Here is a 16,017-nt window from a genome sequence, read left to right as displayed (position 1 = left end):
ATGCGTCGCCGCTTTAAGAGTATCTAGTCCAGTGGCGGGATTCTAACATTGTAATAACCGGTTCTTACCTTCACCTGTCTGGGCAGCGGGCGGCATCTCCCAGCATGCTCCCCTTGCAAATCTTCTTAATTTCTGCGCGCTACGTTGCCGTGACAATAAGACGCCGCGTGACGTCACGTTGCGTCTCGTTGCCATAGCAACGGGCATCACGTGATGCGGTTAGGTCACGTGGCGTTCCTGATGGCACGGCAACGCGGTGCCATTTGACGCCGCGCAGCCATATTGGCAAGATATGCAGGGTAAAGATGCAGGGGAAAAGATGCCGCGAGATGCCGGTAGACGCCGCCCGCCTGGACAGGTAAGAGAATTAAGCACCGTTTCGGCGAACTTGTGAAATTTTAGCAACAGGTTTGCACGAACAACGGACCGGCTGAATCCCACCACTGATCCTGTCCCAATTTATTGTTTTGAGTTAAGGAACATGCCCTATTTAGTTAGCACCTGTAAAACTGGCCCAAGATCACCAAATATTTCAAAGTGTGGACGCCTTCGTTGGTGCAGACGGTTATCCCCGGGGTTGAGAGGAACACCATCTGGCTGTGATAGATGCAGATGCGTTCTCCTTTAGGAGTGGACATTTAGCACACAACGACTAAGCAGACAAAAAGACAGAAAGCCTACAGAGGTTATAATTCAGAGAGGACGCAACCCACAAAGAGCCTTACCAGGAGCAGATGAGGGATCTAGCATGAGCTGAGGCTCCTCTCTTGCCCGCACCGCCCATTAATCCCTCTCTATCCCCCCCACCCCTTCCCCTCCGCTTCCTACCCACCCCCACCCCCCTTTTTTTTTTTTTTTTTTTTTTTTTTTTAGGTTTGTTTTTGTTTTTACCAATCTGAATTATTTGTATTATGTGAATTATGTTATCTTTATTACTAACTCACCCAGAACAACCCGGTTTAGTAGGGCCGGATAAACAGAATATATCTCACAAATGGACATACGGTACTGTTTCTAGCGGAGATTAACATCAAGATTATATGTAATGTACACCGTATTTTGTATCACTTGTTTGGAAAAAATGCAATAAAATCTAAGTTACAAAAAAAAAAGAACTGGCCCAAGATTGTTCTCATGCTGGAAGAGGAGTGAGCGTGTGCAGGAGATCTCAGAGTAGTAGCTCCAGAACATAATCAGATCGGTCAAACCGGCAGGTCCTTAGAAAACTCCTGATCCATTTTGCATGGACCAGGTATGCAGTACCAGGGGCGCGGCCATGACATTACGTCGGCTTGTTCGCCCTCACTGGCTGAACCGCCGACTTGACGTGGCCAATGCTCCGACGCCGCGCCAAAGAGAAAAATCTTATCTTTTGGCCAAGGATATCGTGCATCGCGCCGTGTGTGTGCACGCACACGCCGACTGGCGCCTGCCCCATAGATGCCTGTGATCTGGTGTGTGGCGCGCACAGCGGCGGCCACTGGGGACCTGGCCTAAAAGAGGGCCACTTGGGATGAGCCATTATTGATACTATGCAGGAGATTGCCAAACTAACCAATACTAAGGGAAACAAGCATAAGTACTTCCCCAGCGTAGCAGTGAGAGCTACTGTACCAGGGGAAGAAGCACAGGGAAACTTAATTATTTGTTTTATCGGTGTTGATCAAAGAAAGATCAAAAAGGTTCCCCCTACAGTTAGCACTCTATGCCATATAACAATAAATGGACTTAGCAGCCCGGCAGTAAATTACTGCAAGTCAGGTCTAGTGACCCAGAATCACCGGAGAAACCAAAAAATAATAACATTTTATTAATTCTAAATTGAAGTTAAAAACACATACATTATTAAAAGTCCCCATAATGGTGTGGCAAAAAGAGTAGTTCATCCAGGTAGGTATGTCTAAAGAGATAGTGTCCCAGGAAAAACTCAATATAAACATCCAAAATCTTACTATCAGTGGTTGCTCAGGCTAGCAACAGATCTCAAAAGGTAATACGGCTTGCAATTATCCATAAACTCTGTCAGATATATGTCATCATCAGAGACCAACATTAAATATATCCAAATGATCGCATACCTAAGAGATATCACACAAGAAATACTGGTATATTGGTTATAAACAAATGTGAATGAAACCGCAGTCACCATTTTTGAACAATAAATGACTATCAGGTCCTCTGGAGGATAATGGTATGATAATAGCAGTGTTGGTCAAAAGAATGATCAGAAAGTTTCCCCCTGTAGTAAGCACTCAATGTCATATATAGTACCTATCAGTGGGCATAGTAGCCCTGCAGTAAATTACTGCTATTCAGGTCAGTTGACCCAGAATCACCGGAGAAATCAAAAATAATAAAATGTTATTACTTCTACATTGAAAATTAAAAACACAGATACATTGTTAAAAATCCCCATACTAATGTGGCAGCAAGAGTATATCGTCAAAAAATAGGTATGCCTCAGTGGCTATAACCCGCTTAGACTCTTTATATACATCCAAATTGTGTAAGAAAATCTTAATATTCAAAATAGCAACGATTCTCTAGATATCCAGGTTATCAAACCTAAATCAGATATCTCTCTGAATCAGAGTTCAGACTAGTGCAGCAATCTTATACCTAGAACACATAAATACTGATTAATATCAGCTAGTATGTCTCTTTAAGGAGTAGTGTCACACTGCGTGGCGTGGAATATATCAATAAGGTAAGCGAGAGCCCTCTTTGGGTATGATGTAAGTATTATTGCGGTCAATAGATATTAAAATCTCTCTCTATGTATCCTATATATGAGCATTTTATGTCATGTCAATTTCTTCCTATATACACCACTTCCAAGATATAGCAAGCATGTAGCCAAATACAGCGCAGTGGATGTTCATTACATTTCAGTATAGATATTAACTGCGACACTGTCTCCTTTTCAAAGGTAAGCATCGGCGGATACTAGGTATAAGGAAACCGCTGCAAATACAAGCCTGCTCGTTGTCTAGGTTGTGTGAATGTCGCCACTTCGAGTGACGTCACAGACAGTGACGTCCTACGTTCCCGACGCACGTTTCACGTGTTCACCACGCTTCTTCAGCGTGAAGTATGTCTTTGTATGACGAGCCTTATTTGTATGTATGTATATCTTTATTTATATAGCATGAACCATGTACAGTACATAGCGCTTCACAACAGTAATACACGTGACATAATAATATAATACATAACGGGAACAAGAGACAGTAGGAGAGTCTTCTGGTACGTGAGTCTGCACGGGGAGCAAGGTCAGTACATATGAGATGTATAGTAACAGCCAAAATGAGCTACCCATATGCTTCATTAAGCAGGTGTGTTTTGAGTTGGGTCTTAAAGGTGGATAGAGAGGGTGCTAGTTGGGTATTGAAGGGAAGGGCATTCCAGAGGTGCGGGGCAGTCAGTGAGAAAGGTTTAAGGCAGGAGAGGGCTTTAGATACAAAAGGGGTAGAGAGAAGACATCCTTGAGCAGAATGCAAGAGTCGGGAAGGTGCATAACGAGAAATTAGGGCTCAGATGTAAGGAGGGGCAGAAGAGTGTGCAGCCAGGTACCCCCCATCAGGCTCCCCATACTCTGGCTTCTCCCCCCCCCCCCACCTACCTTCAGAGTGCAGGCAGGGCGATAGAGTTGCCAGTGTCTCCCGCAGCAGGGCACCACCATGTTGGGCGGGCGGGCGCATGAACGCTGAGTCACGAATGCGCGGAAGCAGTGAGGAGCGGCAGAGTGCCTGAGAGGTTGCGCCTGCGCAGGGCAGGCCCACAGCGGCCATTACAGGAGTTGCAATAGCGCGAGGTGCGGAGCGGCGGTCGTTAGATGGAGAGCACGAGGCTCCCTATGTTAAAGGCTGCAGGCGGGACTACTATCCCCATGATGCTCAGGGGCAGTGACACCACCTGATACCAGGGAGCCAGTAAGGCTGTAGGATTCTGCCGAAGGAGCAGGAAGGACTATTGCCTGCTGGGAGAGGAAGCAGTCAGTGAAGACCAGGAGCCTGAAGCTGCAGGTTAGATCCATGGAGCAGTGCTCCAGGGATTAGGCCATAGGTAAATCCCCAGGGCCCAGTTAGTTCCCTGAGTCACTGTAGAAGTGCTGAGAGTGCTGTTATAGGGAAAGCCTTAATGCAGGGACCTTTTCATATAGCTAGAGAGAGGTTATGCTGCAGGACATTGCCTGATTACCAGTGCAGCCTGAGTGCTGGTGTGGCATCTGATCCATAGCAGAGACAGTGTGCAGAGGATCATCCGGCTGGGGATCCCTCCCCTGTGGAGTCAGCGTGTTCATTCATTTCTTCAGAGAGCAGCGCAGCGCGGCGTGGGATCAAAGTGGTGGTGTTTCAGAGTCATCAAGGATTCTCCTGGTTAGGACCATAACCAGGGAGGTATTATATTAAAGTGCACCAACGGGCCCCAACACAGGGAAGCGCTGTCCCTCACACACACACTGATTTCCTAGCTGGTGGACACTAAGAGGTTAAGTGCCCTGGCACAGTGGTACATCAGGGACTAAAGTGATACAGGACTGATTCCAAGCACACGCTCAGTTCTATATGTGTGATGATATAAATGCTGTGTTTGCAGAGTAACACTATGTTGGTTATGTGCTTAGGATTATTATGCTGATCAGTAAATAATGTTTATCCAATCACGTGTGGTATTGTATATGTGGGATCTGATAAGGGAGCACTCCCACCACGTTGGGATCCCTTATCAGTGGAGGCGCTGCACCGAGTGTAAGTACACCCCAGGCTCCCAGTGGCGGAGACTCAGGACTCAGGTTAGCCTCACAGGTGAATGCAGTACCAGTAGTGCCGTACCCCAGGGGTACACCTGCTACAAGTGTATAGCCTTAAAAGTTACGTAGTTATTAGGTGGCTCCTGGGTAACAAACGGACAAGTGCTTGTGGCACAGCATGGACACCGTAGCAAGAAAAATACTGTGGTGACGTCAGCAAAGGACGCCGAGCGACGAAGACGCTAACTCTGCCCCCAAACTCCACCCCGGGGAGCTCACCTGGAATCTGCCTCCTATCACAACCTCACGCTGTTACACACCTCCACACTGCTGCTCTGCTATTGGACACTTGCACCTACATATGCTCAGCTGTGCCACTGGCACCTCGACTGAGCATAGAACCTGTTGCTGTTCTCATCACTCTCTGCCTCCCTAGTCCTCTCTTGTCTTTCAGTCCTGACCCTGTGTACCAAACCGGCTTCCTCCTCGACTACTCCGAACCTCTGGCACTTGACTTTGGCTTACAGCAATACTACGTCTCCGAACCTCTGGCATCCGATCTTGGCTTAAGGCAATACGACTACTCCGCTCTCTCCGCTCCCGACCTTGGCTTTCGGCAATACGACTACGTTCCCCTCTCTAACCCCGGACTTAGCTAACAGTACCTTCTACTACCCGTACCTCTCCTGCCCCGGCCCGGATATCCAGAATAATCTACACTCAAGACGTGCCCTCGTGGCTGTGGGTGGCGTATTATCCATTCCCACCTCAGCACCGTGGTCCCGCCTAGTTTGTGGCGAGCACAGCGTGACATCAGGTTCGCGAGGCCTACCTGCAAAGATCGGAACCTAGTACCAGCGGACAAGAGGTGAGTGATACACCACACTAAGGCTGATGTCCTCGTCACTTGGCGTGAGTAGGATTTACATTTTTCCAAATCGACGGATGAGTCTAGAAATATTGTATTAAGTATTTGGTTTTATGGTATAGCGCTTTGATAGTGCACAGATACCAGTATGTACAAGTGTACATTTTTTATATGTAGATTGTGATAATCAATCTTTTTTCTCCATAAGGAGTAATACATGTTATACCTCTGCCGGTATCCCTGAGCTATATCAGTCATTTCTCTACGTTAAGGATAATGCACTATGGTGCTATGTATTGTGTTTATGTCTCCTATCTCCTGAGGTGAAATCTCTCCACTGTGACTTCTGAATAACCAGAATTATCTACATTGAAAAGAACATCCAGTACTTTTTTGTTGTCTCATAGTCCAAGCGCCAGGGAGATCTGTTTTGTTTCTACACTGTACTGTATCAAGGCACAAAAGGAGCATCTGCAACACAGGGATAAAAACCCTTCTGATTTCAATGGGATATTGTACTTGGATACATATGGAGCAGAATCTTTGGTCTAGGATTGCAATACCTTTGAAAAAAAATAGAAAGAGGGCAGCGCAGTGCCCAAAATGCAGGAGGCGGCTCACAAGTTAAAAAGAAAAACTTTTATTCCACGATGGGATCAAACAAAACCCCTAAGCAGCCCCGAAAGCACCACACCAACGCGTTTCGGGCCGTGTGCCCTTTATCAAAGTGTATATACACCTTGATAAAGGGCACACAGCCTGAAATGCGTTGGCGTTGGTGTGGTGCTTTTAGGGCTGCCTAGGGGCTATGTTTGATCCCATTATGGAATAATGATTTTTCTTTTTAACTTGTGAGCCTCCTCCTGCATTTTGGGCACTGCGCTGCCCTCTTTCTATTTTTTCCTTGGTTGTCCTGTCTGGTGGATCAGCACGCCTTCTGGAAGAACCGCAAAGGACCGCACTTTAGGATCTGAGAGAACAGCCAAACAGTGAGCTTACTCTGAGGGCTTATGTCATTTTATTAGTCAGCGTTTGGGACACTATGTACTACATATATGTGCCTGTGAGCACTAGGTACTAGTCCCTGTGCTCTGCACAGGATGCTGCATTATACCTTAGACCGTGCAGAGGTCCAGGCGGAGAATTATATACCTACAATAAGGATTTTTCTGTTTTTGATGCGCCGGCTACTTATACTCTTGCAATACCTTTGCCTTGATACATAGACACCACCCAGGGCTATTTATCAACGTCTGCTAGCTGCAAAACTGGTGCAAAAATACGTCACCATATCTATCAAAGGAAAAACTCCCGTTGGTTTCAACAGGACACCCTCTTCTTCATACATTTGGTGACCAGAAATAAACGATGAACGGAGCGCACAAGCCAAATGGAGCAGGAAGGACCCAAAGTCATAAATGAGTAAAAGGGCACTTTAATCTGTCATGAGACCCATCCAACGCGTTTCGAACGTCACAGCGTTCTTTATCAAGGATTTTTTTTTCTCTATCATACATTTGGTGCACTTTTTCTACTCCAGTTCTGCAGCCGGCAGACTTTGATAAATGACCCCTGAGTGTCCAAAATGTGGCATCTGTATAACTATAGGGAATGGGTGTGCGGCGCGTGCGTAAAAAGGTTAAAAACGCGCCTGGTGTGAGTAAAGATGCTTATTTTACATGAAACAGGCATAATTCTTATTTCATCTTCACCTCAGCAGTGCTGGCGGGGGACGCATTCAATCGCGAGTTGCTGACCCCGACCAGCGCTTCAGGGGTTAAAGTACATTTAATTTAAAGAGGACACTGGGTACTTAAGAGTTGAGACACAATAAACTAAATCCTCAGGGCACTGACCAGGATACACACAGCTTTATAAGCAGGCAGCTCATGTTTGCATGGCAGGTGCCAAGGGAATGGGAGATGTCCGTGTGCCGGCTACTGTCTTATGGTATCAGATCCCGGAGGAAAGCGGAGAGGGGTTGCTGACCGAGTCAGACAGACGCCGCTGTCCTCAGGTACCTTCAGTGAATAATAGGCTATTCTGTTTGGCGATGGCATTGCCATGGGAACTGAAAAAGGAACTGGGGTGCGTGAGGAGTCCTGCGGGTCTCACAGTGACATTCTTCCTTGTCAGGTGCTCTCATCCAAACTTTAAGATGAATTCTCCTAAACTGCGCCTGCTGCTGATTCTGCATTTTGCATCTTCAATGGGTGAGTTTTTTAATACTAGCCACAAAAAGTGGCTCTTGTTTTGTTTTCTAAGTACAGAATGTCCTGAGAATGTGCGCATAGTGTATATAGTGTGTATAGTGTGAGAGTGTGTATAGGTGTATGTATATAATCTGTATAGTGTGAGAGCATGTATAGGTGTGTGTGTATATAATATGTATAGTGTGAGGGTGTGTGTATATAATGTGTATAGTGTGAGAGTGTGTATAGGGGGGTGTATATAATGTGTATAGTGTGAGAGCATGTATAGGTGTGTGTGAATTTAATGTGTATAGTGTGATAGCGTGTATAGGTGTGTGTATATACAGTAATCTGTATAGTGTGAGAGCGTGTATAGGTGTGTGTGTATATAATGTGTATAGTGTGTGTGTGTATATAATGTGTATAGTGTGAGAGTGTGTATAGGGGGGTGTATATAATGTGTATAGTGTGAGAGCATGTATAGGTGTGTGTATATATAATGTGTATAGTGTGAGAGCGTGTATAGGTGTGTGTATATATAATATGTATAGTGTGAGAGCGTATATAGGTGTGTGTATATATAATGTGTATAGTGTGAGAGCGTGTATAGGTGTGTATATATAATGTGTATAGTGTGAGAGCGTGTATAGGTGTGTGAATATATAATGTGTATAGTTTGAGAGTGTGTGTATGTGTGCATAGTGTGAAAGCGTGTGTGGTGTGTATAGTTTGTACAGTGTGAGAACGTGTGTGTGTGTGCATAGTGTGAGAGCATGTATGTGTGTGTATGGTGTGTATAGTTTGTATAGTGTGAGAGCGTGTGTGTGTGTGTGTGTGTGTGTGTGTATGGTGTGTATAGTGTGAGAGCATGTGTGTGCGTAATGTGCATAGTGTGAGAGCATGTATATGTGTGTGTGTGTGTTTACACTTGTTTCTGTGTACAGAACTGGGCTTAATATGAATACATCCTTTCTAATCCCTGATTTAAAAGACAGGGCACTCAGGGGATTGGTGCTTATACATAATAATAAATACATGATTGTACATACAGTATAGTGCATCATCTAATACCTGATTGTAAAGTTATACAATATGTTTCTGTTTTGGAGAAGTATAGAATTAAAATAGCTTGAGGATCTCAGAAGGGCTTTGTAATAGATCTCTGGTCACTGCAGTTTTTGGAATCAGTGCATCATTTTGTCATTTAAAAGTTTGAGTGAGGATAAGGGGAACAGAGTAAGGACGGGCAGGTTTACAGGTTCCAAATTAGAACTTCACAAATTTCGGCGTCGGATCAGTTCTCCTAGTCCGGGAATTGCCAACTCCAGTCTTCATGAGCTACCAACAGGTCAGGTTTTCAGGATATCTCTGCTTCAACACAGGTCGCTCAATTGTGCCCCTACTTCAGCACAGGTGGCCCAAACAGTCCCTGCTTCAGCACAGGGGGCTCAAACGGTCCCTGCTTCAGCACAGGTGGCTCAAACGGCCCCTGCTTCAGCAAATGTGGCTCGATCGGTCCATGCTTCAGTGCAGGTGGCTCAATTAGTGGCTCAGTCTTCAACCGAGCCACTGATTGAGCCACCTGTGCTGAAGCAGGGTTATCCTGAAAACGTGACCTGTTGGTAGCTCTTGAGGACTGGAGTTGGCCACTACCGTGGACCTAGTCGAACCCTGGAACTAAACTAAATGACAAGCAAAGCACGAGCCAAAGCCGGAGAAAGGCTTATCCACGGATTGAATATTATTATTGGTTTTAATGAACTAGACAAACTGTTTGATTCACAAATGGGAAGCGCATGAACCTATGCTCAAAAGTTTTAATTTCCCTTTTTTTGTTTTCTAACCGGTGCAAAACTTTGGGTTCACAAACGGAAGACTTGTAACCGTATGCACAACATTCCAAAAGTTCTGTGTGCTATTCTGTGTGCTATTCTGTGTGCTATTCTGTGTGCTATTCTGTGTGCTATTCCAATTATCTTGAGTTGGGACATTACATCCTGAAAATCCTCCAGCGTCTAAGGCTGACCCCATGTTCTGCCGGTTTCTCCTCCAAGCATTACACACACCTGTATCCCCTCTTCAGATAATAGGCTGTGGTTTAACCTGCAATATATTGCAAAGCAGCTGCTGGGTAATATGTAGTGGAGAGGAAATGATTAGCGCTCGGAGACTTATCCACAATTCACATGTAAGGTCAATTTCAAACATTAAATAGGCAATCAAGCGGGGCACTTTAAAAAAAATATATATACATATGCAGCCTTTGATTACCTTTATTGAAAACGAATTACCTAAGTTGACGATTGATTAGTTCTCATGTGATCGATCAGCAAAGGTCCTGCTTCCCGGGGTTCACGTAATAGCTGCCTTTCCGTTTCAATCAACCCTTCCGTCAGCAGCTACAATGTATTCTTATATTACTAAAGTAACATTATTTATTGTTACAGTTTGCAGCTCAAACTGCTGGGAACATCGGCAACAAATGATCACAAACAGGAAAATGTTGCAAAAGATCTTGCACTGCTGGGGAGGTGGGCTAAAACCTGCTATAGAAATCAAAGGATGCCCCCGTATATTAAAACTCATAAAAATGGCATTAATAGTTGAATAATAAAAAATTTTATGCAGTAAGTATTAACTAATACTACAGAACTGATTTATTAAAAAAAAAAAATCTACCTGTAGGATATTTCATGGCTTGCTTCTTTAGCGTATGCATTTAGACCCTACTTTCTGAGAGGCTGATGGAGTAAGTGGCACTAATGCTTCCGCTGTAGTGGGGATGGTTAACCCTTTGAGTGCTGCAGCCGTTTGTTTGCTTTCACCGACATATGATTTATACCACAAGAGGATGCCTGAAACCTACGCAATTCCTGGAAGCCAGAAGGCTTCATCTTGTTCTTGCTTTTTCATTTCCAGGAATCCGTTGCCTCAGGGACCTTTTATCGGAAAGGTAGATTAATTGGTTCACGAAATGTTCTGTGTGTAAAGCTGCTGAAGCAGGCAAATTCTACCCCCCCCCCCCCACCCACTCAGCAGATTATAATGCATCCTACCTAAGGCCTGGGTCCCGCTGCATCCGGCGGCGGCCACGTGCGCGTCACTCACCAGACCTGAGTTCCTCCCGAGCCAGCCCCTGTCCCTCCTCGCTGCAAGGCCCGCTGCGCACTGTGATGCGTCAGCCAGCAGGGGAAACCCGAGGATCGTGATCCCAAGCGGCGATGCGTCACGTGGCCTCGCAGTGAGCCAATGAGGAGGGGAGCTGTCTGGAGCTACGGGAGGGAAGTCTGTGCAGACGTGCATAGCCTCCCCCCCTCCTCTGGTGCCCGTTTCGCAGGCTGCCCCTGCTCCGGGAGGGTGGGGGGGTTCCGGGAGGGGGGCTCCGGGAGGGGCTTCGGGACGGGGGGGGGTGGGAGGGGCTACGGGATGGGGGGGTGGGAGGGGCTTCGGGACGGGGGGGTGGGAGGGGCTTCGGGACGGGGGGGTGGGTGGGGCTTCGGGACGGGGGGGTGGGAGGGGCTTCGGGACGGGGGGGGTGGGAGGGGCTTCGGGACGGGGGGGGTGGGAGGGGCTTCGGGACGGGGGGGTGGGAGGGGCTTCGGGACGGGGGGGTGGGAGGGGCTTCGGGACGGGGGGGTGGGAGGGGCTTCGGGACGGGGGGGTGGGAGGGGCTTCGGGACGGGGGGGTGGGAGGGGCTTCGGGACGGGGGGGGTGGGAGGGGCTTCGGGACGGGAGGGGCTTCGGGACGGGGGGGGGGGGTGGGAGGGGCTTCGGGACGGGGGTTGGGAGGGGCTCCAGGAGTGAGAGAGTGCGAGGGGCTCCGGGATTGAGAGATGGACCGACGAGGGGGGTGGGGGGGTGAGGGATTGGGGAGGGACGGACAGCACGAGAGCCCCCCACTCAAAACACGCCCCCCTGCTCAAACCACGCCCCCCCCCCCCCCCCCGCTCCAGCTCCCTACAGATTGCAGGTGGCGGTCAATTGCCTCTCAGCACGCCGCCTGCATGCAGTGCGGACGCACTGACTGAGGCAGCGGGGCCTAAGCCTAATACAGAACTAGCATGCTGGGCAGAATCCCAACGTCCAAAATCCCCCAAAAAGCTAAGAGCAAAGACAACCGGGCACTCCCTAAATCCACGAAACGCTGGCTGTGGGGCAATCTAAAACCACGTATCACCGAAACATTACCATAAACACAGGTGCTCTTGTGTAGCCACGTGGTCATGTTATTACAAGCCAATATTTTGGTTCCTTTTTGAGACATATCATCATTTAGTTTTTTGGAGTATAAACATGCCTGCACTTCCGGGGGCATCACAATACTTTACAGCTAAACAAATGAAACTGAAATACAATGGAAGAGGTAAGTCTTACACCGAGCCGAAACAGGGGTAAGGTAGATATACACCTGAGCTCTGGCGGCAGCACGAGTTCCAGACCCCTGAAGCTGCACACGGGAAGGCCGCCCATCCGCTGTAGGGTGCAGTACTCCCCCCACCCCCCCACCCGAGGACCTGAGCATTTACCAAGACATAAAAAAGGGGGCACAGGAGGGAGGGGAACATTTTGCAGTAAGATGTCCGTATCTATACTGAAGAGTCCCTGCGTATATTATGATGCCCTGAAGAACTGACATTTAATCATGGGCGCCTGAAACACAGGGGAGAAATAACTCATCCAGAGTCAACAGGATACCGAAGGTCAGGGTTTGCACGAGCCTGGAGATTAATGGTCACTACCCCTGCCTGCCAGGGGATATTAATACCGCTGGGTTACTTCTATTCACAGGTGACAGGTAAGGTAAGCTCACATTCATATATCACTCAGCATACACATCATGTCTTTGGTGATGCACTATTAGGGTCAGGGGAAGCTACGCTTTATAGCAAAAGATGCTCCATTTTGAGCCCATTCCACTTGCAAGAAAGGGGTTACAGTTGGATGGGGGACTTGCAATGGATTTTGACCAGGTTCGCTCCCACATTAAAGACCAGCGTTTTTTTTTTTTTTTACCACCATGTCTCTGACACAGGGTGATCTTCTCTCCCTTGCAGGTGAGAACATGCAGCGCATTATAGGCGGTCACATCGTGCCTCCGTACTCCGCCCGATACCTCGTGTCTCTGAAGAGAAATACCGGTCTCCACTTCTGCGGGGGCTCCCTGGTCAGCAGGTTCTGGGTGCTCACGGCCGCGCACTGCAAAATCGAGTGAGATTCGCAGGGTCCTGTCATGTCGGAAGAAAATGAAAGTGTAACATTTCGTTGTAAACGTTGTTAGTTATAAATAAATTCACTGCAGGTTGCGATACCTTTTAGTGCACCAACGTGAGCTCTTCAGAGACGTGATTAGAGTGTACAGAAATTTCGTAATCTCGCAGGTTTCTTCTTCGAGCACCAAAAGGTATCACAACCTACAACACATCTGTGCTTCTCTAGAACCAAGCAATATGACTACTAGAGATAGAGATAGACAGAGATATTGTATGTGCTGAGAGATGCCTGTGAACACACACTTGTGATAACTAGGTAATAAGCATATTTGGATATGTATGTACAGTATGTATGTCTTTATTTATATAACGTATATATGGGAAGGATGTTGATCCAGGGATTAATCCGATTGCCAATTCTTGGAGTCGGGAAGGAATTTGTTTTTCCCCTTATGAGATATCAATGGATGATATGACTGGGGGTTTTTGTTTGCCTTCCTCTGGATCAATAAGTAAGTATAGATTTAGGATAAAGTATCTGTTGTCTAAATTTAGCATGGGTTGAACTTGATGAACGTACGTCTTTTTTCAACCTCATCTACTACGTAACTATGTAACTATTAATGGACATAGTTCTTCACAGCAGTAATACACGGGACAATCATATAAATAACAAATAATACAAATAACATCATGGGAATAAGTGCTTCAGACAAATGCAACATTGTGGAAGAGGTGTCCCTGCTCTGAAGAGCTTACAATCTACAATATTGAAATGAGTTTAATTTCGCAGGTATCTCTCCACATGAAGTAGGACTATTTTGGAGATATATAAGGAAATGCACCCTTTACAAAAACTGGTCTCTGTCTAACCCTCCCCACAAATTCCAGAGGGAGCACGATCAACCCAAAAAAGAAAGGAAAAATACAGTGCTGATATGCCTTTCATGCCTTTGACCCAAGGCTTTATTGAAACTTACACACTCTAAATTCTACGCCCAGAAGAACCAAGATTTCACTGACAAGCCAACCTGTTACATCAGTCTGCACTATAATTTTCCTTTCTTTTTTGGGTTGATCGTGCTCCCTCTGGAATTTGTGGAGAGTTATACATGGAGGGGGACTTTTGGAAACAAATTCCCACCGGAGGTTTATTGAGCATTTTCACCCAGATATTATATTTCACTATATTTTTTGTAATTCATTCTTTTTCACCTAGTCACTTCAGTCACTTTATCACTTATTATATACTGTGTGGAAGCTCCGTTCAATATCACTTTTGGAGTTTGCTCCGTCTACCCCTACCAAACCCCTTTGCCCTTATACCGGTCCCCCAACACCCCTCCCTCTGCAAAAGTCCCAATCTCAGGGTCTGAATTAAACAGCCTAATGTTGTTTTGCGAATATTGTCGTATTGTCGTCATTGTTAATGGCAGGTAACACAGTGTGATGCTCTGCATCGGGGTTCAGTGAATCCCAGCCATTGTATTAATTTTCTTTACATCTGATTTCACCCATTAACATCAGCTTAAGATTTTCGTTAGCGAGGAGTTAAAGCAGCAGTCCTGTCGAATTTCAGTATTGATTTTTTATAACATAATTTGAGGCTAAGCTGTTCTATTTTTATCTGCAGAGACCCCGGGGGTCCTGAGATACGTAACTGTTGTTGCCAATAATAATAACGATAATAATAACTATTTCATATAGCACTTTTCTCCCAATGGGACTCAATGCGCATCACAATTACAGTATAGCGCCCAGCACGCAGCACATAGGAATGTTACAGTATAGCGCCCAGCACGCAGCACATAGGAATGTTACAGTATAGCGCCCAGCACGCAGCACATAGGAATGTTACAGTATAGCGCCCAGCACGCAGCACATAGGAATGTTACAGTATAGCGCCCATCACGCAGCACATAGGAATGTTACAGTATAGCGCACGGTGTGCAGCACATAGGAATGTTACAGTATAGCGCGCGGTGCGCAGCACATAGGAATGTTACAGTATAGCGCACAGTGCGCAGCACATAGGAATGTTACAGTATAGCGCACGGTGTGCAGCACATCGGAATGTTACAGTATAGCGCACGGTGCGCAGCACATAGGAATGTTACAGTATAGCGCCCAGCACGCAGCACATCGGAATGTTACAGTATAGCGCGCGGCACGCAGCACATAGGAATGTTACAGTATAGCGCCCAGTATGCAGCACATCGGAATGTTACAGTATAGCGCCCAGCACGCAGCACATCGGAATGTTACAGTATAGCGCCCAGCACGCAGCACATCGGAATGTTACAGTATAGCGCCCAGCACGCAGCACATCGGAATGTTACAGTATAGCGCCCAGCATGCAGCACATCGGAATGTTACAGTATAGCGCCCAGCATGCAGCACATCGGAATGTTACAGTATAGCGCCCAGCACGCAGCACATAGGAATGTTACAGTATAGCGCACGGTGCGCAGCACATCGGAATGTTACAGTATAGCGCGCGGTGCGCAGCACATCGGAATGTTACAGTATAGCGCCCAGCATGCAGCACATCGGAATGTTACAGTATAGCGCCCATCACGCAGCACATCGGAATGTTACAGTATAGCGCCCAGCACGCAGCACATAGGAATGTTACAGTATAGCGCCCAGCATGCAGCACTTAGAAATGTTACAGTACAGCGCGCAGTGGGCAGCACATCGGAATGTTACAGTATAGCGCGCGGTGCGCAGCACATAGGAATGTTACAGTATAGCGCCCACGCAGCACATCGGAATGTTACAGTATAGCGCCCAGCACGCAGCACATCGGAATGTTACAGTATAGCGCGCGATGCGCAGCACATAGGAATGTTACAGTACAGCGCGCAGTGCGCAGCACATCGGAATGTTACAGTATAGCGCCCAGCACGCAGCACATCGGAATGTTACAGTATAGCGCCCAGCACGCAGCACATCGGAATGTTTCAGTATAGCGCCCAGCAAGCAGCACATCG

At 46.9% G+C, this 16,017-nt stretch overlaps 1 protein-coding gene across 2 annotated transcripts in view; it reads left to right on the top strand.

The window, feature by feature from the left end:
* Positions 1-7,375: 7,375 nt before the first annotated feature.
* LOC142497771 (trypsin-3-like) overlaps positions 7,376-16,017 on the top strand; it is a 54,200-nt gene continuing 45,558 nt past the window's right edge. Inside the window, exons 1-3 of one of the 2 annotated variants that reach the window (XM_075606063.1) lie at positions 7,444-7,638; positions 7,758-7,834; positions 12,869-13,022. In XM_075606063.1, coding sequence (XP_075462178.1) covers positions 7,780-7,834; positions 12,869-13,022 — 209 coding nt within the window. In that variant the 5' untranslated portion in view covers positions 7,444-7,638; positions 7,758-7,779. Of the gene's footprint in view, positions 7,835-12,868; positions 13,023-16,017 lie in introns of both variants that reach the window. The other variant, XM_075606062.1, reaches the window with a different exon arrangement.

The sequence above is a fragment of the Ascaphus truei genome, chromosome 6 (assembly GCF_040206685.1).
Source record: "Ascaphus truei isolate aAscTru1 chromosome 6, aAscTru1.hap1, whole genome shotgun sequence".
In the NCBI taxonomy this organism is placed as follows: domain Eukaryota; kingdom Metazoa; phylum Chordata; class Amphibia; order Anura; family Ascaphidae; genus Ascaphus; species Ascaphus truei.
This window is presented reverse-complemented; position numbering and strand designations above follow the sequence as displayed.